We start from the raw sequence: 20,671 nt of genomic DNA, 5'->3' as shown, positions 1-20,671 counted from the left end.
AGAAAACCGACCTGATCTGATGGTATAGTACCGGCCTGATGGCAGTGGCACGATTTTTGATTTTTCGCATCGAGCTGTATCAAGTACGGGGGGAACGGGTGGGAGGCTACTACCCGCAGCATGCACACCGCGAACCTGTGGCTTTCAGTGATGAAAGTCACGCATTGTCACGGTGACCTGATTTGCCCGGAGAGTTGGATGGAAGGATTTCTGTGTTCACAAGTGACACATATTTATGCATGTGTCGGTGAGTATGTTTCTGATACAAATGTTAAATGAAGGACCTTGTCCCTTTTCGGTGATGAAGACTTTATGCGGGACGGTGCGATAATGAAGGTTATTTAATTTTTATTTTCAAATGAGTTAAGTCGAAGAACGAACAGAAGGAAGCTAGTTTAAGTATATGCGGGAGATTTTTAAATTTTGTATTATAGCTTAGAGTATGGAAGTTTTACATAAAATGGTTAAAATAGTGTAAAAAAATGATTAAATTTAAGTTTTTTAATAAATGTGGGTTAAAACAATTATTCTAATATTTATGGTAGAAACGTACTAAGGAGAATAAAATAAAATACATAAAATTATAAAAGACTTCAAAAATGGAAATTTGTATATTATATAAATTATTTTTTTTTTCAAATAAAAGATTCCACAATTTTTTTAAAATTATTAATTAAAATACTATTTTATTATTAATTAAATAGTATAAAATACTATTTAATTTAACTTATTTATTAGCACTGTAAATAATTTTGTCATTCCATGAAAGTTTACAGTGTAGCAATTCTCTTTTGTTCTGATCGTTGAGTTCGCGGAGCATGGAGGGGAAAATCCATCCATGCGTAACGAAGCATGAACCAATCGTGGCCAGCACTCGGCCAATGGAATCGCTTCGGGTGGTGTGAGTTCCCGTATTTAAACCAATCCGGAGTGGACGGCTAGCACCGATTGAATGCACGAAGTGTGGAATTTGCTCACAACTCTTTCTCGCTCTCTCTCTCTCACACGCACGCACACATTTCGAGAGCGTAACTCATTTTCCCGCTTTACCATTCTCTCATGCAACAGCATAAAAATGCGTATCACCTGTCCTGCTCGCACGGTTCCGCGGGGGTCTCACTCGCACACCTTCAAGAAACCGTGCTGTACCGTGTGCTGGTGTGTACAAACTTTTCCACTCTGAGAGATAGATTTTTCCGACCCACTTGGATGGGGGGGTACTCACTCTCACCCGAATGGCGACGGCGCTGTTGCTTCGTTTTGGTGCCGGGTGCCGAGATTTCTGAGTGCCACGGCTAAAGATGGTTCGGACCGACTAGAGTGCTGCGCTGCGAGGATACGGTGGCCACCGCTGGTCGTTCAGTTGAATCTGTGTTTCAAGACCGTGCGGATTGTTTTTGGGCGGTTGGTCGTTTGTTGTCCGCTTTCTGTGCGTTTTCTATCCCGTGTTGCGGTTGCGATTCGAGTGTTTAGAGTGTTTGTGCGTGTGTGTGTGTGTGGTGCAGTGTGGAGCAACAGTGTCAAAAACCGTGCAGACACCAAACGGTATCGGAACGTTCGTGTTTGGGGAACCCGCGGGGGGTAGTTAGGTAGGGGAAATTCTTTTTTTTTAATCGTCAAAAGTCCTTATACAATCTGAAACGGTTTTCGGGGATCCCGGTTATCCCTGGTGGTGGTGGCATAAAAAGTAGGCGCGCGCGCGCGTGTGTGTGGTGTGTTTGTTTTGGTTAGTAGTACCGTCTGCCATTGTTCCTTTTTTTTTTGGGAAGGTTTTCATTTTGCTTCACCTTAATAGGCCATTTGTAGCCGGTGGTGGCTTAACGCTTAAGATCTCCACCGTGGTTGTGAGGCTTGTGATGTGTGTCCATTCAGACAGAAGTGCCCGGAACGGGGAAGGAACACCCTCTACTATCAAACACCGTAACGCTACTATCAACGAGCAGTTTAAAATTGGAACATCATCACCGGTTTTTGGGTAACTGGAAGCTGACTGAAGATATTTGCGACACGCATTCGCCCGCAGCATCCGTCACGAGTGGCGTGTTCTGATCGCTATACCGAACATTCGTTTTGGTTTTGAAGAACAAATTTGAAAACGGGAGTCTCAAAGTTTTTACCAGCCCATTTTTGTTTTAATGTCCTTTAGCGTGCCTTAATGGCAGCGGGAGCTACAAGATGAATTTTTTTCATTGTTGATGTCAACATCTTATTGCGATACTGTTTCGTCATTGAGAAATTTAATGCTCCACAATAGTCTAGATTTTATTCTTCTTGGGGGTTCTCATTTCTTTTGAAGTTTGTAACGATCGGATACTCTAGATTATGGAAATTTTTGTTTTCTAGGGTTTTCAAGCATTTTTTTCCCCCTCTCCTCGCGTTCTATTGAACCTCGAACCTCGAGGATACGCGTGATACGCCCCACGCAAAAGGGCGAAGTTTGGTGAAGTGCAGTGGTGCCGTGACCAGGATGCGACCAACAGCGACGATGGTGCCCGGCGGTAGTCCGTGGCAGTGTGCGATACTCTTGACACTATTGCTGGCCGGTAACGGATGGGCCGTACACCGTGGCCAGTATCTGCGCAGCTTTCCGACCCACCCGGTAAACGATCCGTGCTATGACGAGGAGCGTCCGCGCCGCTGTATGCCGGACTTTGTGAATGCGGCGTTCGGTGTACCGATCGAGGCGTCGTCGACGTGCGGCCAGGGCAAGCCGGCCCGGTTCTGCGATCTGAAGGAAGCGTCCGACGGTGGGCTAATGGCGGGTGGCCGGTCCGGGATGGTGGAATCCACCTGCGAGATCTGTGACGATGCGGACTCGACCAAGCGCTATTCCGCACTCGCCCTGACCGATGTGCACAACCCGAACAATGTCACCTGCTGGCGGTCGGAACCGCGCAGCGGTACGCTCGACGCCGGTCCAGACAATGTGACGCTGACGCTGTCGCTCGGCAAAAAGTTCGAGCTAACGTACGTGAGCCTGATGTTCTGCCCGCACGCAATCCGGCCAGACTCGATGGCGATCTACAAGAGTGCGGACTACGGTAAAAACTGGCTACCGTTCCAGTTCTACAGCTCCCAGTGCCGGAAGCTGTACGGCCGCCCGACAAAGGCTACGATTTCGCCCAGCAACGAACAGGAGGCACGCTGTGTCGATCACAACCGCTACAGTGTGGACGGTGTGCAAGGGTCACGGATTGCGTTCAGCACACTGGAGGGACGGCCGTCTGCGCCTGACTTTGACAACTCGGTCATCCTGCAGGATTGGGTCACCGCCACGGACATACGCGTCATCTTTCACCGGCTCCAGCCGGCGAGCGGCGGCGGAGGCGGCGGTGGTGGTGGAGGTGGTGGCGGAGGTGGTGGATCTTCATCCCTCGCGAAATCGCAATCAACCGAGCTGCTCGGCGGTGGCAAGTTTGGTGGCGTCCCTAAGAAAGCGTCCGACTTCCTGATGCATCCACGAGACTTCGGTACCCAGGGTGTCGGTTCCGGCGTGCTAACGTACGCACTGTCCGACTTTGCCGTCGGTGGACGGTGCAAGTGCAATGGGCACGCGTCCCGTTGCGTGAAGGGCACGGACGGGAAGCTCGAGTGTGACTGCAAGCACAACACCGCTGGGCGGGACTGCGAACGCTGCAAACCGTTCTACTTCGATCGACCCTGGGGCCGCGGTACAATGCGTGACGCGAACGAATGCAAAGGTAAGTAAAGCTAGACGAGGCTGTTCTCGAACCATTTCGGACTACAGCGGGAAGAGAGTCACAAACAAGTCTGGAAAGGCTATACGGACATTACTAACATTATTGAGGAGGGAATATCTTAGTCTCTCCCAGATTTGAGTTGAAGTTGGGCGAAATTCAATTTAAAAAAAAAACCACCCATTTACATTAGGCAGAAGAAACAGGTCTTGCTTTCTAGCTCCAGTGAGCAAGGAATTCAATTTCTTCATTCCACTTCACGTACAGACATGGGCAGGGTTCGCATACAGAGCGATACCTTTTTGGGGTCGAAGTTGAAGTTTGCCAAGCGACCTAAAATGTTTTCGTATTTTTTGTTGCGGAAGTTGCAGCTCGGGGTGATGGGCTGAAAGAAAAATGGATTCTGTTTCTCTTCTCTTCCATCCCAAGTTGGTCTGTATACACCTTGGCAGCAGCTGAAGCGATGGGCGAATGGTGCACACCAGATAAGGTGCAGATCCACGAGCGAAACTAAGTAGGAAAGTGCACGTAAAACGAACTTTGTGTCCTGGAAAGGGGGAAAAAAGTGTTACCGTTCGTTGGACAGGACATGCAAAAGGGAACAAAAAGTGGTCTGGATAGTGCACCGGGTGTTGGAAGCAAATAGGAGAGAAAAGTTCACCGTCTGCACTGCTTCCATGTTGGTTTTGGGCCGTGTTCCTAAGGATAAATATTTATGCTTGGCGTGTTGTCTTCTTTCCGTTTGCCGTACGGAGCTCGCTGCCACTCTGGACGCTATTTGCACAGGATGACATCTAGTGCCGTGTGTCTCAGCGATATGATTCTTCATCATCATAGAACTTGATTATTTCACTCTGTTTCGGAGCGTAATTGAAAATAAGTCGCGTGAAACCTTGGTTTTTTTGTTGGAGTTTCTAGAAGCGGACGTACCATCTTGGGTTTCAAAGAAAATGTCATGTTTCTGATGAGTTAACTAACGACATCCTTAACATGAGCTGACTGTACAGTCGTTGATATGATCCTAAGAGAAAAGATAAAAAAAGCTCTCATCTCATTTGACCTGCATGTGATGCAACTCCCTTGTTGGGATGGTTCACAATCGATCGGACGCTTCAGTTTCTCGGCGTGAAATAAATAACTTATGTGTCCCGGGACACTGACACTTCCACCAAGTCGGCTGGTTTGCCGACAATCCGTCTCAGGACCACCGGCGACGGGATGGCTGGACGAGCATAAAAATTTGTCCTGTTTTTCGAAATTCTATCCCATTTCACACACACACACCCGTCGAGTTTTGCATGTCTTGTCCAGTTCCTGGCGGGTGCACACACATCGAACGAACTTCTGCACATGACCGTGTGTACCGAACAGGCGGCTAGGCTACGTTCGATCCCAAACAACCATTGTTGCTATCCGTTCGTCCGGTTTTCCCTTTCATCCAGTTTCATCTTCCATTTTCCGGGTGCGGCGCGCAACCTGAAACACATCCGCACCAAAAAGAGGAATGCCTTCGAACCTTTGGCCGTACTCTCCTCTTTCACTGTCCATCTCCATTTACCCAATCCCGATATTTGTTGGGTCGAAATTTCCCTCTCACTGTGTGTGTGTGTGAGTGTTATTTTTTGCATCGCTTTGTAGCGCTTTCCAAAAAGGGATTACTGTCCACAGCAGGCGGTCTCTATTCGAGTGGCGTGGGTGACTGCAAGAACTGTGCACCGTACCGTCGGCTGGATTTTTCGGGGGTGTGGAAGGTGGGTTGCAGGACGGAACAGACTTGTCGTCGATCCTTCCACGCGACACGGACGACTGCACGTGATGGGTTTTGGTAAACATGGCCGTGCACTACGTTCGCTTTTCCTGTTTTTCTTTCCTTGAGGTTAATTTTGCATTTGCCTGGTGCAGGGTTTACCAAACCGAACTACAAAACCATTGTCAAAAAAAAAATCTGAAGGCAAAGTCGAAATTAAACCTCTTTTCAAGTAACATTTTACAGTGCTTTTCAATATTATAAGATTTTTTTTAATTTTTTTTAATTGAGGAATTGAACGAATTAGAATCTTCAAATTGGCAAAAGAAAAAATAAAAAAGCAATCACATTTCAATGCAAAGTTTCGGTCAGTTTTGTACACTGTCCAGCAGAAGCATACGTACCGCAACCGTACAGTGAATGCCTCCCCCATATTATTTTGACCAAAAAAAAAAACAACAACAATCCACCCCTTCAGGGACGTATCGAACCGTGTTTGTGCGAGATGGATGGGATAAATTTCTGCCCAAAAAAAAAAACCTCATGCGTGGTTCCCGGTTTTAGTTCCGCTTCCCTTCAATCTGCTTCATCCCGTTGGTGACTCGGCTCGCTTCTGCCATTATTTTTGCAGCTGTGTGCTTCGAAACCGTGCTCCAACCGCCGCGTTGCAACACGCGCTGCAACACGCACCGCGTGCCAAAAAGGGATGTGGTACGAAACCCCGGTTAATCCCGGTAAGCCCGATAAAGGGGAATGCAAAAAAAAGAAAGAAAGAAAGAAATAAAACAAATCCTCCGAAGCCTCAGGGTCCTTGAGCTTTGGTACGAGTGGTACCGTACTGCTACGAGTGGTTTGCGTTTTCACAGTGTCTCGGATGCTCTTGTCTGCTTGATGTCTTTATCGCCCCTGGAACGGAGTCTTTCCGGGAGGGGGAGTTGAAGTGGAAGATTAGAGATATCCTTGTTTTCGTATATCGGTTCCACTGTCTGAGTTTCGATTTTGGGCATGACGATGTGCGCCCGCTCGTATGTGCGATTAGCTGTTGTGGCTGGATCAAGTAGATGGGTAACGTTGCTCCTCTCAGTCAATGCCATCTTTCTTTTTTATTCTATTTCCTCTCCCTCTATACTCCCTTTTTCGCATCTTACGCTATCTCTCTCTTGTGTGAGTGTACCAAAAATCGAATACCAACGGGGTACGATCGGTCTGGCAGCTGTTGTCATTGTACGGTAAAGGCACTCAAATGCTCCGATGCTCGTTTGTTCGGCGATTGGAGAAATTGAGGAAGCGATTCACTTAATAGGCTGCATTTATATTCATTAACCTTACGCGCACCGTTAAGACCCACCGGCAGACATTAACCATCCTGTAGCGTCACAGCAAGAATGGGAAGACATCCCGCGGTGCCTAGCCATCCGAACTCTGGAAGTCCTGACATACACAAAGACAAAAAAAAAAAAAACATCGAACATTTATAGACGTACAAGGTGTGTAACTTTGTGGTTGTGTTGTTTGTTCGGGGAGCAAAAAAATAAACCGAAAACAAAATCCCAGTTTTTAATGACTCCCCGCGTACGCGCAACTACTTGTCACTTTGTTCGGGAAGTGTTACGCGCAAAAGGTCACTTGCTGTTGAGCGATCGACTTTTCCAAGGATGTCAGAGATTTGTTGCTTTCCGACTGTTTTGGGTGTTGTTTCATTTTCTCTTTGGTGTATTGCAGAAATTGTGCGTCAGTGCTTCAGTTCCTGTCCGGTTGCTACAGAGCCTAAGAGTCTATAGACGTAAGACAATGTACACCAATGTAACCGGAACTCACAATCGGACATGTCGCAGCTGTCAGAATACAATCGCATTTTTGTTGGACAACGTTTTGAGGAACATCTGCATTACACAAAACCCTAGATAATTGCTTGAATGATATATTATTGCTAAAAACTGATTTGTGTCTTTGCCCTTTATTGGAACAAGATTTCTTTCCCCCTCTGTTTCGCATACAAGTTCTTTCACAGATCCATTTCGTACTACTCTTGAAACAATACACTTCCGCCTAGAGGGGTTTGCGTTTTTTTTTTCTGGTGCAAAAAACAGCAAAGAAAAAAAACGCAAACAGAAGATTTGCAAGGGTCGGTGCTTAGCACGAAAGAATGCATCGGAGCGTATGTGAAGTGGGTTCTTTGTTGCGAACAGAGTCAGCTAATCGGTACAAATCTATAACGTGTGTGAGGGGTTTTTAATTTCGATTTCGAAAAATGATTAAAATTCTTTTGTTTCTTTCGGAACAAATATTTGAAGATCGACGAGCGCAAGTACTGCAGCACGGTGAAATATTCTCGCTAGCGTACTTCGTTAAGGAAAGAGTAATAAAATCATGCATTATTTTCATTGTTCCATTTTTCTTGTAATGTTCATAGGCTTTGCGGAACTCAAACGGTGGGATTGTGGAACTCAAAAAATGAAATAAGATTTACCGACTGGTTATCAGTATTTTTGGAAGGTTTTAATCGTCCATCGATATGTGCCGGTTTGGAATATTTCTCTTTCCCCCCGCCGTACCAAACTTTCGGACGTGGTAACGTAGAAATCTGTGTAAATCCCTGTCGTCCATAAAGGGAACACCTCACACCGATTAGATAACGCACTATCGGCGGAAGTCTTTGACTGAGTCACCCGGAATCGCCCGTTCAATAGGTTGTCACACGTCGGGGTGGTTTAGGTAATGAATGATTTCTGTTGTCCATTGACAAGTACGTACACCGGAAGGGTTATATCGGGTAGACGATGCGTCGCACGTAGATAAGGTGTTAGTGCAAACAGCACCATAACCCACAACTGTGTGGTCTTGAAGTTTCTTTTTTTCGCTGTAAGCATGTAAGCTTCCCGCAACCTCGTGTCTTCATTGCTAACGAAATCCCAACCAAAAACTGGAAAGCGGAAAAAATAGAATTCTTGCGACACTTGTGACTACAAAAATAAAAAAAAAAACACCGAAATATGAGCCCTTTTTGTGTGTGTTTGCAGTGTTTCAACGCGATGCTATCTGTGCTAAATCACCCGGGTACGCCAACTCGTTCGCACCAATATGGATGGAACCGGACGGTACGGAGATTATAGCACGAGATGCAAAAGTTTTCGTATTAAATCCACAATCCACAGCATGATCAGCCTCGATGGCACAGCATGGTGGATGACGGTGGATGTCTGCAGGCGTTTGTTGCACCTTGCTTGGCCGACCGTTAGCTTCACGTTTCATTCGCTTTCCTGTTTATCTTTGTACGTTCTGTTCTGCTGGAATCACAGCCGGACACGCACTAGCAGGTTGATGATGGTTCTAATCGTTTGCCGGGAGGGTCGTCGTTACCAATTCGCTCTGCACGACTAGGGAAGATTGTGGGCAAAAGAAAAATAATTCCTTTTCAATTTGTGATTTTTTACACCAATGCTTTATTTAATTTCTTGTTATTAGAACATTTTAGAACATCTGAAAATAATTTTTGGAGTTCTTAAAAATGTAGTCAATGTATTTAAAATTGAACTAAATAAATAAAAATAATTCAATATGTGATTTTTCTTCAAAGATATTTGTTACAAATATAATAATAAATTTATTTATTTAAAAAAATCAAAATAAGCAATTAATTGTACTAAGAAAAATTGTACTAAAAAAAATTCTAACCGTCCTGCCGTGATTACTCACCGTGTTGGCAATCACAGGCTGTGCGAAATGCCATCATTCGGCATCAAATGGCTGCCGGTTTTGTGTAAACTTCCTTCCTTTAACCGGAATCGGTCGGTAATTTACACATTTTCAAATACATTAACATTAATAATGCTTGTTCGGTAACCGGAAAGACGATCCCCCCATTACAAGCGAGAGAACACTTCAAGCTGCGTGTTTTGGAGAAGCTTTTCTGTTCGCAAGAACAAAACAATGAAAAACAAAAACAGAAAAATGGCGAAACAAAATGTCGTACGGCATAAGGAACACTTCAACCTCACCATAATCTAACATTGCGTACCGAAAAGTTACTTCCTTAAAACAAAAACAAGAGCAACAAAACAAAAAAATGCAAATTTTACCATATTCTTTGCGGTGTGTTTTGGGTGGATGGAGTTTTGCTTTATTTTCGTCGCCATCTTAGCTCGCACGCTTGCGGCTCGTTTTACATTTATGTATTGGGGGTGTATCTTGCTGCTTTTTTTTTGGTTTTGTTTTCGTTGGTTTTTTGTTTATTGAAAGCTTCCCAAAAAGCCCCCGGCCGGCAGCGTGCTCGTGCTGCTTTTAAAGGTTGCTCCTAATTAAACACCTTGTCTTATAGGCGTCTCGAAATTTTTAAGGGAACCGTGTGCTGTATGCTGCCGGCCTACAGCGTGGATGAAGAAGTTGTTGCCATGAATAATCAGGTGAATGTAATAAATTTTGCTCGCACAGCAACGTTAGAAAGTTTTGCGTTTTTGGTGAATGCTCAGCGGTTTTGTGTTTTTTGGGTTTGGGAAATTTATTTTCCAAGGTTTGCCGAAACGGATCTAAAAAGGATTATTGTTGGGGTTCTAGGAAAGAAAGTGCGATAAATCAGTGGGAGATTTGCAGATATGGTGTGATCTTCTTGCGTAGTGTGCCTTTTCACTCCAGACACCTGATAATATTCTAGTTTTAAAGAAAAAAGCTTTTAAGCTGATGGACACTAAACGTTCCATTTTTTTTTGCTAACTTGACAGCTAACCTATCGCTTGGAGTTGATCTAGCCAGTTCTGCAATTTAAGGCACGCCGGATGACGCACACGGCGGCCACCGCTTAAACGTTTCAGCTTCCTGTGTCCGGTGAGAGTTTCCTCACCTTTTTCTTTTTTCTTTGCCCACCGAAAATCTGACTGACAGTTAAATTAGACCCCGAAGCGATTTGACCCCCCCCTTGAGCTCGAAATGGGAGATGCCCCCCTCCCCCCCTGTCTTCCAACATTTGCCTCATAGATTGGAGAGCCCTTTAGCTTCAAGGTTCCGCCAAACTGTTGGGGCATTAGGCCTGGGGTTGATCTTTGTGCACGGTTGGCAGCTTCTGTTCGACTGTCCAGATCATTCGATAATCAAAACGATCGGCATCCCTGCTGTGACGGAGCAACGTGAAGCAGCACTGCCATGCACATTGCAGAGCAGAGCGCAGAGGGAAAAGGGTTTATCTGGGGCTCTGCTTTGCTTTTGCGTGACCTCGTAAAATATTTTCCAAAAGCCGCAGGAAGGAGGTGGACGCCGCACCGAACGGCTAGACAGTTTATCGAAGATTGAGATGATACCTGATATTTGGTGGAGAGGACCGCCGTGGTAGGCCTTGCGCCGCGTTCGCTCCGTTGGAAGGAGCGCAACTACAACAAGAAAAGGAAAAAAACTCCAACAGGCGCAACATGATACCGATACCGCAGTGCTGGTCCGTTTCCTAAGACATTCCCTCGGATCCATCGTTGCACTGGTTTCCAATCTGGAACCTGGAGCAGACAGACACACACACACCCCCCGAACCGGAACCCGCTGCCAAAGCGGTCGATTAAATGCTGGCCGTTTGGAGCACTCTTAACGATCATCTAAACGTGGCAGAAAAGCGATCGTGTCGCAGTATGGCAGCTTATTTTTTTTGCTGCGTTTCATTAGTGCGCACGCTCCTCCCTTGCCCGTTCCGCGATTTGGCTAATTTGAAGCTTAGGGTCTCCAAAACACCGAACACCGAGCGAATCGGACAGGCGGCAAGTTTTCGGGAAGTAGTTCGGCTCTGTATGGAACCTCTGTGTGCCGCTCTTTGCTGGCCAGAGCAGCGCTCACGTGTGTAGAATTCCAAACGGTCAGGGGACGAGAACCCATCCAGTTTGTCGGAGGTACTCGGGACATTTATGTCCTCGGCGAACTTGATTTGTATTTTTTTTTCCTTCTTTTTTGCTGTTGTTGTAGGTATCCTGAGAAGTTTCTGATCCAATTTTCACATTTGTGACCTTTTTTTTTGGTTTGGTTCACTGATCTGATATGCATAGAAAATCGAGCTGTAATGGGAGATACTACGTGGATGTTGCTTGTCCAAGATACGAACCATACGTTGTCGACAGCCGGCAAAGGAGAAGTTGACAGTATGAGCGAGCGAGCGAGAGCGAGAGAGAGCGGGAAGGAAGACAAAAACACAACAACCGCTCAGGATGTTTATAATGCTCATTTGGGGGATAGTGTTACGGTACCACATCAAAAAAAATAACCAAGTTCCAGTCGAACACCCGGGGGGGAGTACGGGTAAACCGCGTTGACCGTTTGCCTAATTGGATTTGATTTAACGAGCTTGGCAGGCGTCTTAAAATTTGCTTTGCTTTCGAGTTTTTGCATTCCTCTGGTGCGGATTACGGCTCATCGCCGTATGGCGTTTTTCTTCTTCTCGTCTTCTTCTTCTCTCCGTTGTTTGCCAAGAAATAAATGCGATCCATGGCATGTAAACGTTTCCCCTGAATGTTGGAGATTGGGCTAATGAAGTCACCCATGTTTTTGGTGGGTCTCCGTTGGTGATATATCTCGCTATAAAGCTAGAACGATTTCAGCCGATGTTCGATTTGGGCTACCTCCTTTTTGGGGGGGGTTTTGTTAATTGGGCGAAATGTGTTCGCGGACACGTTTGTCGAGCGCCCAAAATCTATCAGTGATTCGCAGCGGAACCTTAAAACCGCTCTGCCCATCGCAGATGGCTTATCGCGTGGTGGTTTGAATCATCTTTTTCGGGCCATTTCGGTTTTAATCTATAAAACGCGTTTTTTTGTGTGTGGCTAAAATGGAAAAGGATGTTAGGCTCTATTCGCTATCGCGTTTCCCACGACTTTAATGGTTTGGGGGGTTTTTTTTTGTTTGCTTTTTACTTATCTACGAGTGGAGTTGCGTCTCGCTTCACACTAACCACCCCTGTACACCACCGGCAAACCACCCCGCGGAACAACCTTGATTGACGTGCGCTTTGGGTCACAGTACGGATTTATTTGTTTAAAATCGATAGGAAAAGCAAAATCGCCTCCGCTTGCCTAGGTGCGGTACTGGGGTGCTGGGTCGTGGAAAACCAAGCAATTAAAAAGCGACATCGGTTCGGTTCGGGTTCCACCGTGGAGCGAACAGGTTGGAAATGCTTCCTTCCAACTATCTGAGAGATGTTCCAGAAGGGTGGGGGGGGAGGGGGGTGGGGAAGGGGAGTTTTTATGTCCATCAAGGCCCCGAAGGTTAGAGACACACGAACACTGAAAGGAATTTCAATAAAATTGTGTTTGAAAATATTTAATTTGTAATTAAAATCAATCTCAAGCGAGCGCGACCAAAGGAATCGAATTTCGCTGTGCAACGTTTCACGCGCGAGAGTGGAGGAGGGGAGGTTTAAGGGGGTTGAATTTGAAACTTCACAAAAACCCCCTCCAGGCCGATAGACGATAGGGAAACACACATTTGGATTTCGGTTTTCGGAAGCTACGGTACGGTTGGCTACTGTTTGGTCGCACTGCCACCCTCCATCGCGAGTACTTCACGAGCGGAGGTCGGTGAGATTTAATTAGCTACTGTCACTTCACATTTGTCGCAAGTTGAGTGGAATGGTAGCGACAGGCAGGTAGACACGGTAGGCACTTGACAGTTTCGATCTGCTGCTTTCGATGCTGCTGCTGCTGCTAGGCGATTTTAGCAGAACAGTTTGCTGGGCTCTTGGTGAAGGGGGAAAGATACGAAAATAACACATGTTTTCATTTCGGGTGATTTGCTTCAAGTTTTCGACTACAACACACCGTGCGCTTCTGCTGGAGCTGAAGCTCCCTTCCTGTAGACGGTTGGAGATTTTATCACCTTCATCAGCAACTCATCAACTTACATTATGCTGGGAATATGAAACGAGTGAAGCGGGGGGAGAAAAAAAAACAACAACCCAAATGGCAATAAAAAGCGCTTTTACGATTTCTTTCCATCTTACAAGAAAAATGGCGTTCGCGTATTGTGGCGAGAGACACGCCATCTAATGATACTGCAAGCTGAAATTATTTCCTCGAACAAATTAGTGCTAATATAAGCAATGCTCTTCTGGTTGAATTTGCATATGTTTGTGTGTGCTTTTTTTTTAAAGTATTAATTCGACTTAATCTAAGCAAAAAAAAATAAGAACAAAAAAAAATCGTGCCATCGTATTTTCGAGCAATCGAACGAAAGACGTTTTAATGGCAGGTTTCATCCCACTGTTGTGTTGCATCCCACTTTGCATCCAAAACTTCGTTCTCGGCCTTGTATTAACAAGGCTCGAGCAAAAGTGGAGCAAAAAAAAAACACGCTTTAAAACTATCTTTCTGCAGATGATCGAACCGATCGAACCGATCCTTCCGTTTCGAAGAATAATGGAAAAGCACTAATAATGGATACACTAAAGAAGTGAAGAATACAAACAAAAAAAAATGAAAAACAGAAGACCAAACAACATAATCTGTGGCATCTTTTTTTCTTTCGATGCTATATTGTACGATTTTGCACCGAATAGCTAGCTTAGATGCTTTTAGTGAAACAGATAAAAGAACGCCCAAAACAAAAAATAAAACAGAGTGTTGGTTGAATCCACAACCATGCACGAACGGCGTTTCAATTATAGCGATGAAAACGTGCCTATCAAGTCTGCAATTTACGAGCCACGCACACCCTCGTTCACTTCGGTTGGACTACTGCACTACCGTCGTCTGAAGTTATATTTTGGATTTTGGGTGCTTGAGAAGTGTCTGGGTGTGTTTTCTGCCAGTGCTACTGTAGTCTGGAACGTCTCGAGAATTTTTAAACTGATAATCGTGTAAAGACTGCTTTATCATCGTTGTGGTCCTATTAATTGTAGAGAAATCTACTCCTTAAGGAGAGGGTTTAAAAACAGTAGAAAGTGATAGAGTCCTTAGAGAGTCCTTAGATAGAGTTATGGATCTGTTTTGTGGTTGGACAAGGGAGTATATAACACGTAGTTCGTTTCTTAAGTAATAAACTAAGATACTGCTTAACCAAGAAGAAAAGAGACAGGAGAACGAAATGAAGATCTGTTTTATGGTTTGACAAGGGAGTATATAACACGTAGTTCATTTCTTAAGTAATAAACTAAGATACTGATTAACCAAGAAGAAAAGAGACAGGAGAACGAAATGAAAATCTATTCTCTGGTGAGGTAGTGTCTAAACGCTGACAAACGTCAAAGGTCAGACAGTGTACAGGTATGTATGTAGAGATGTAACCTCATCTGCCCGGTCTCACCTGCCCCTCACCAACACCTGTGAAGGGTGGTACAGGTACATCGGGTTAATGTTTTTTTTTGGTAGAATTTTTGGCACGCTCACCCCCATCCCAAAAGCGGCGTCGAACGTTGAAGGTTGAGGCTATTTTCAGTAACCTGCCGACTGGCGTCAGTAACTGTAGGAGGAGTGTTGGAACCGAGGGAACTGCGTGCAGGGAGGGTTAACTTTAAATACTATACAGTTTCCGGTTGTGGACTCTGCGGGTTGTATATCGGGTTTTGATCATCCGAGCGTGATCGTACTGATGGTAGGTACGCCAGGTGTCGATTATGCAGATTGTGCATACCCATACACCGATATGTGCAGTAGAATGGCGAAACTAAAAAGCACACACAAAATTGCAACCAAAAATCTATTCATTGTGCAAGTGACGCACTGCGCGTGTAATTCGCGATGGGTCTTCCCAGGTTCCAGCCAAAAACCCCTTACCGGAACAATCCGTTGCACCTGACTGATCAACACCTTCGGATGTTGAGAGCGAGCGAGAATCAATCCCAGTCAAAAAATAGCACGCTCTGCATCACGTAGACCTGTCAAACGAGCAATCATCTGACACTTTTCCTTTTTGCATGAGGTTATCTGGGGAATGAGAGATCTACACAATGTGGGGTCGTTGCCAAAGATGCGAGCAATTCGTGGGCTGATGCAATTGCAGTAGTAATCTTCCGATCTTCCAGCAAAAGAGCATTGTTTGAAGCACATCTTGCAATTGATTTACATTTCCCATCGTGTGTAGTTGCATACGGAAGAGTAGAGTCAGTTTTTTGTGTGGAGGTACCTCTAACTCAACCACAGTGCAATTGTGCGGAATTCGTCCCAGTGATACAGTGAACACATACCGATAGCTTGTCCGACACGCTGTCGATCTTTGATCTGACGTAGACCGCGAGCAGTAGTAGCACATCCGCCGTATTACGGTGGAGGACGTGTAGAGGGGGCGGAGTTGCGTTCGGTCTGTTAAAAGTCGTACAGCGAAACGTCAAACGGTTTTGTACAGAAAGGGATAAATCGGATCGCTCAGGTTGACTTTGGCATTTGGCCAAGTTCGAGAGGGTAGTCTATGGCGTTCGCTAGACATCGCCAGCAATGTCGTCGGACGGTCCCCGTACTGAGGTGTAGTTACGCATTGGAATTGAAAAAAGGCATGTTGAAAAGTTGAAGATATTCTTGAGAAAGTATTCTCCATCCTGAGTAAAAAGTACGAAACTCCAATAAAAGTTCTTACAGATGGGTTCAAAGTCAAATGTAGCAACAACAAAAAATGTCAGAAGAAAACAGCTCCCAATTCCTCTATTTCATGAGATGCAAAGCGTGTAATGACGTCTTTGGAATCGCTTTTTTGTTGTTGGTGCTCTCTCTCTCGCGAACTCCACGGGAGTATAAATGTCGCACAGGAAATGGGGCGAAAGCGACTCGGGGTATGAGTAATCATGCCTACCCGTCCTGTTTCCCATACCCGGCACACCGGCTTCCTACGCGTCGTACGCAGATATTTACACCGACCGACCCGAGGTCTTAGACATAATTACGCGAAATGAAAAACTGCGGCTGCGGCAAGAAAGGAAAAACCACGAGCAAAAAGAAAGCAATATGGAGAGAATAGTCCGGGTCTAGGGCGAACACTAGGTGGAATCGCAGGCACGCGCTGCAATGTTGCGAAAGGAAGTGACACAAACGGTCGTTTTCACTCCGCGCACTAGCCGCCGTGAACAGCCGTGCCCCGCCGGGGGTCGGTATGTGCCGGGTGCGCCAGATTGGCTGACAGTGGTGTTTCCATAAATTTAGCTGTCCGCGTCCTACACCGTTTTGCCGTACGCCTTGGTTAGGGAAATTGGGCCCGTGAGATGCAGCGAAAAGTTTGGGAATCGGGTGCATCGGGTGTGTCTGCGTGGTACGGAACCATGGCAAAACGCCGTCTGTCGATTGAATGTCTTGACTTGGCGCCTTGGTGTGATAAACAAAAGCAACAACAACGAACGAACGAACGAAAAAAAATGGAAGGAAAACGACGCGAGAACCCATCACTTTCCCGTGCAACAACTACGTCGAAGAACCAGTGGTTGTCGTCTTTGGCCGGTTCGTTTCCGCCCCGTTCTTATTTGCATCCCGTGAACGTCGTACGCGTTTGCTCGGGTTTTCTGATACCGTGTGGCGTAAGCGGCATACTGAAGGGACATTCCACTGTTGCAAGACGATCGGCAGAAAGAGGCACGGAAGCTGGCATATATTTCGGGTTTGTGCGAATCTGACTTGCGAAAAGAATTTGGGTAGATGCTCTCTCTCTCTCCTTCCCTTTTCTCTGCTCTGTACGTTCACAGTAGACACTGAGTGATGAATATTTTAGTAGTAGCAAAGAGGCGTTGGTGATATTGAATGAGATTTTCAGGTTTTTTTTTGGGGAGATGACTTACATTCTGAAAGAAGTAAATCACGTGTTTAAAACACGTTGATAATCACTTTGAGCGGGGAAATATTTGATTAGTGGCAGGCTCAAAAGCCAGGTGAACCAGCGGTAAGCACCACTTGCACCAGAACCATGTCTCAAGTAGGGTGTAATGTAGACACTCCTATAGGTCCACTTGAATGCTTATGAATTAATCATCAGCTAGCTCCGAAAAGCTCCAGCATTAGCCTAGCAATGGTAACGTACCAGCTCGACAGAAACGTGCCCGGTGTACATCCAGCCCAGCAGAAAACACGTTGCCTTCGGAGGTAGTTTCACCAGTTTTCCAAGTGGCTCCGACCCAACCAACTCGGCTTGTCACGATATGGACGGTGCGTTCGGGTTTCCGTCTCTCTCTCGGCGAGTGACACCCGGTACCGATCGTTATCGCAGCCAATCGATCGTATCGATTCGACCGTTTCGATACACGGTGTGCCGGGAAGATGCCTACTCACTTGCTGTGGCTGCACGACTGCCGTGGCCAACTAGCCGATGACCTGCGGGGTATGTGCGCAGAGTTGATTTTTGCATGTATTAACACAGCGACACGTGACGATGGACAAATAATATTAAACATGCAAATTTCTCTCTCTCTCTCAAAAAAAAACCTCCGTTTGGATGGTCGTCACGATTTATGAATGGTTCGCGTAGGTATCTGTCGCGTACATGTCGAGAACTTGGCAGCTGACGATTTATCGGACGCACCTTGAGCGTGACCTTTATTTGGTGGGACTTTGGGTGATGTTTATTTTCGATTATGTCTTAAAGTTCCAGTTGATAGAAAAAAAACGTATTTGTAAATGGTCAATATATTTTATGACAGTTAAAAATAAATAGTAAACAAAAATGGAGGAAGAAGATGAAGATTTTGACATTTTGACAAACGCACTTGTCATACACTTCGGACGTAATTTTGGTAAGCTATAAAACATGACATCTTTTATAGCATGTTACATTGTTTGGTTAGAATTTGTGTGTCTGTGTTGTAAAAATGGTTCCCCAACACTGCCCAACAGGTGTACCTAGTTCGATAGACTGCTAACTAATAAATAACCACCCCAAACTGATGTCTGGTGTATAAGTGAGCTGTTTTGTTTCAGGTTAGCTTCCGGCGGGTTAAAAGTTGCGGCAGCAACACGCACTTTAGCGTGCGGTGCAAACATTTAGCGTTGGCTATTTTAGGTCCTTCAATGCCTGCATCCGGCACCGTACCGAGAACGATCCCTTAGGAGACCTAAGTGGTTGAGTGATATGCTCATTTATTAACTAGCAACAGGGTGGAAAAGAGGCGAGTGAATTAAAAAAAAAACACACACACAGCAGCAGCACGCTAGACCAGTGTCCGGCACCCTGTGGTGCTATAAATCTACCAGCTATGTTTGGTTTCGCTTTTATCGTGAATTTCTTTCCCAGTTTCTGGTGGCTAATGGTAATACGACTATTAAATGTAGCTATTTTGGATGGAGTTTATACTATGGATCTTACTTCTTACCAAAAACCAGACGCAAATATTTGCAAAACGATTACTAATGACAGCTAATTGTAATCTTCTCGTTCCGTTTGCTGTCGTCTAAGGTTGGTTGGTTGCGCTTGTCGTAACGCTGTGTCAACTAAATATTTTCCCGTCATTCCGGCTCTTTTGTTGGTTTGGCTTTTAAATGTAAATCTTTCGTTGGTGTTTACGTGGGTTGAATTATTTCACTTGAAATGGCAGCGGCATTCAGCGGATTTCCCTTCTTCCAAGAAGTCGTTCTTGGAGAAAATCCTTGAATAGACCTGAATCGTATTAATTTTAACCAAAAATGGTTTATTTGTTTTATTTCTACTTCAACCAACTAGAACATTGGATGGTTTGTGGTGTTTTGCTGATTTATTTGTAGCTTAAAGTATCACAGCAGAAGCTTACAGGTCATTCAATTCACTCGTGCTACTGCAGTATCACAAGAGCACTACCCCGGGGGAAAAGCCTCTCGAGAGTTACCAATGACCATTCAGGTGTCATCCGGTAATAGTAACGCTAAGAAGGAAAGGAAGGACCTTTCCGGATGTTGCTTCCGGTACCTTCACTTAATGCTTATTATACATCCCGACCGGTAGAGTGAGACGTACTTCAGCAAGTGAAGTGTTGGTTGGTTGGTTCTCTACGTAAGGTGCACACTGTAGTGCTCAAGTTCGTTGCAGTTTACCATTAGCACGGACACTAGCATTCACAGTAATAAGAATACCTTTGGACTTTTGGATTGTACTGTAAGAGTCCGGGGCTTATGAGCTTGTTGCGGTGAGTGTCCTGTAGTGATGTAGTGCCGCTTATGATTATTATCAGCGTGATATGACTGATAGACATGCCGAGGTCGGCACAAGGTGAAGAAAGTGAAAACTTGCTCTTCAAAATAGTGACTTCTGTTGGTGGTTGAACAGTAACTTTGCCTTTGTGGCTCTTTTCCGTAGAATAGAGCATCCCCAAAAAAGCACTCCACGGTTAAAGACTTAAAACCGGCACGCTCACTAAATGTTAAGGACAATATCAAAGCATCGCACTAACATTCATTCGGTGATTGACATCATTATACTTAGCAGCGGAACCAGTGTATCCGACTCTCGGCGACACTTCTGTCAAACACATCAATAGACACCCTAGTCGAACCACTTTGCGGCAGGAGCCCGGATGCCGAGAAAACCCATAAACACCTTTCCCACCGTGGTAATGAGCAAGCGTAAAAGGTGTGGTAACTATTGCACTTAGTAAACTAATTGCCACTGCGCGTCGACAATATTGCGTCCTCGGGCAACGAAGATGAGGACGAGGAAGGAAAAAACGAGCAACCAGTTCGCACGCGGTTTTTTTGTTTTTGGTACGGATGTTAGGGAATCCCATCTATGTCGCATCTATGTCGCATCAGAAGCGCCTTGTACCGCAAAACCGGCGGCGTTCGGCCGGGGCGTCCGGAAGGCGTTTTAGAAAACACGTTTGAAGTAACCGACGGTGCGGTTCTGGCACAGCGAGCGCACTCGCTGAGGAAGTGCAAATTGTGCACGTTTACGCTGGCGTCCATGCCGGTGCCGATGTATATAAGAGACCTTGTCGGTCTTCCGCTGGTCTGCCAAGCCCGTTAACTGTCTCGCCCTCCCTCGGTTTCCATTGCGACGAGATGCGAGTTTGTGCGACGAGGTGATGAATGCAGGAGAGCAAAGAAGAAACCTTTTTGACGAAGTCGATGATCGATTGCTTAATACGAGAGCGAGAACGACTTTCGTCTTTAATAATAGTAGCCGCGCGTGTAATGACGGGTACGCACGTGCTTTTTTTTTTGGTTACTGAAGTCTTTCTCCTCATCCGCGTGCAAGTGTCGCACGGCTGCACGGCGATATGGTGCACGAGGGTGGGTGTGCGCTGATATGCCTGTTGGATGATGTATCGTTGCGTTCCGAGTGAGCGCAATGCCGGCTTTGCGGGATGTGCGGGTGAAGGACGCGAACC

At 45.6% G+C, this 20,671-nt stretch overlaps 1 protein-coding gene across 3 annotated transcripts in view; it reads left to right on the top strand.

The window, feature by feature from the left end:
* Window positions 1-1,192: 1,192 nt before the first annotated feature.
* Window positions 1,193-20,671, top strand: part of LOC125766634 (netrin-B-like) — a 61,041-nt gene continuing 41,562 nt past the window's right edge. The window contains exons 1-2 of one of the 3 annotated variants that reach the window (XM_049432855.1): window positions 1,193-1,545; window positions 2,344-3,701. In XM_049432855.1, the coding sequence (XP_049288812.1) occupies window positions 2,468-3,701 (1,234 nt within the window). In that variant the 5' untranslated portion in view covers window positions 1,193-1,545; window positions 2,344-2,467. Of the gene's footprint in view, window positions 1,727-2,343; window positions 3,702-20,671 lie in introns of all 3 variants that reach the window. The other 2 variants (XM_049432864.1, XM_049432845.1) reach the window with 2 other exon arrangements.

This window comes from Anopheles funestus, chromosome X, assembly GCF_943734845.2.
Source record: "Anopheles funestus chromosome X, idAnoFuneDA-416_04, whole genome shotgun sequence".
Classification (NCBI taxonomy): domain Eukaryota; kingdom Metazoa; phylum Arthropoda; class Insecta; order Diptera; family Culicidae; genus Anopheles; species Anopheles funestus.
Note: the sequence above shows the minus strand (reverse complement) of the source record. Positions and strands in the feature narration are given on the sequence as shown.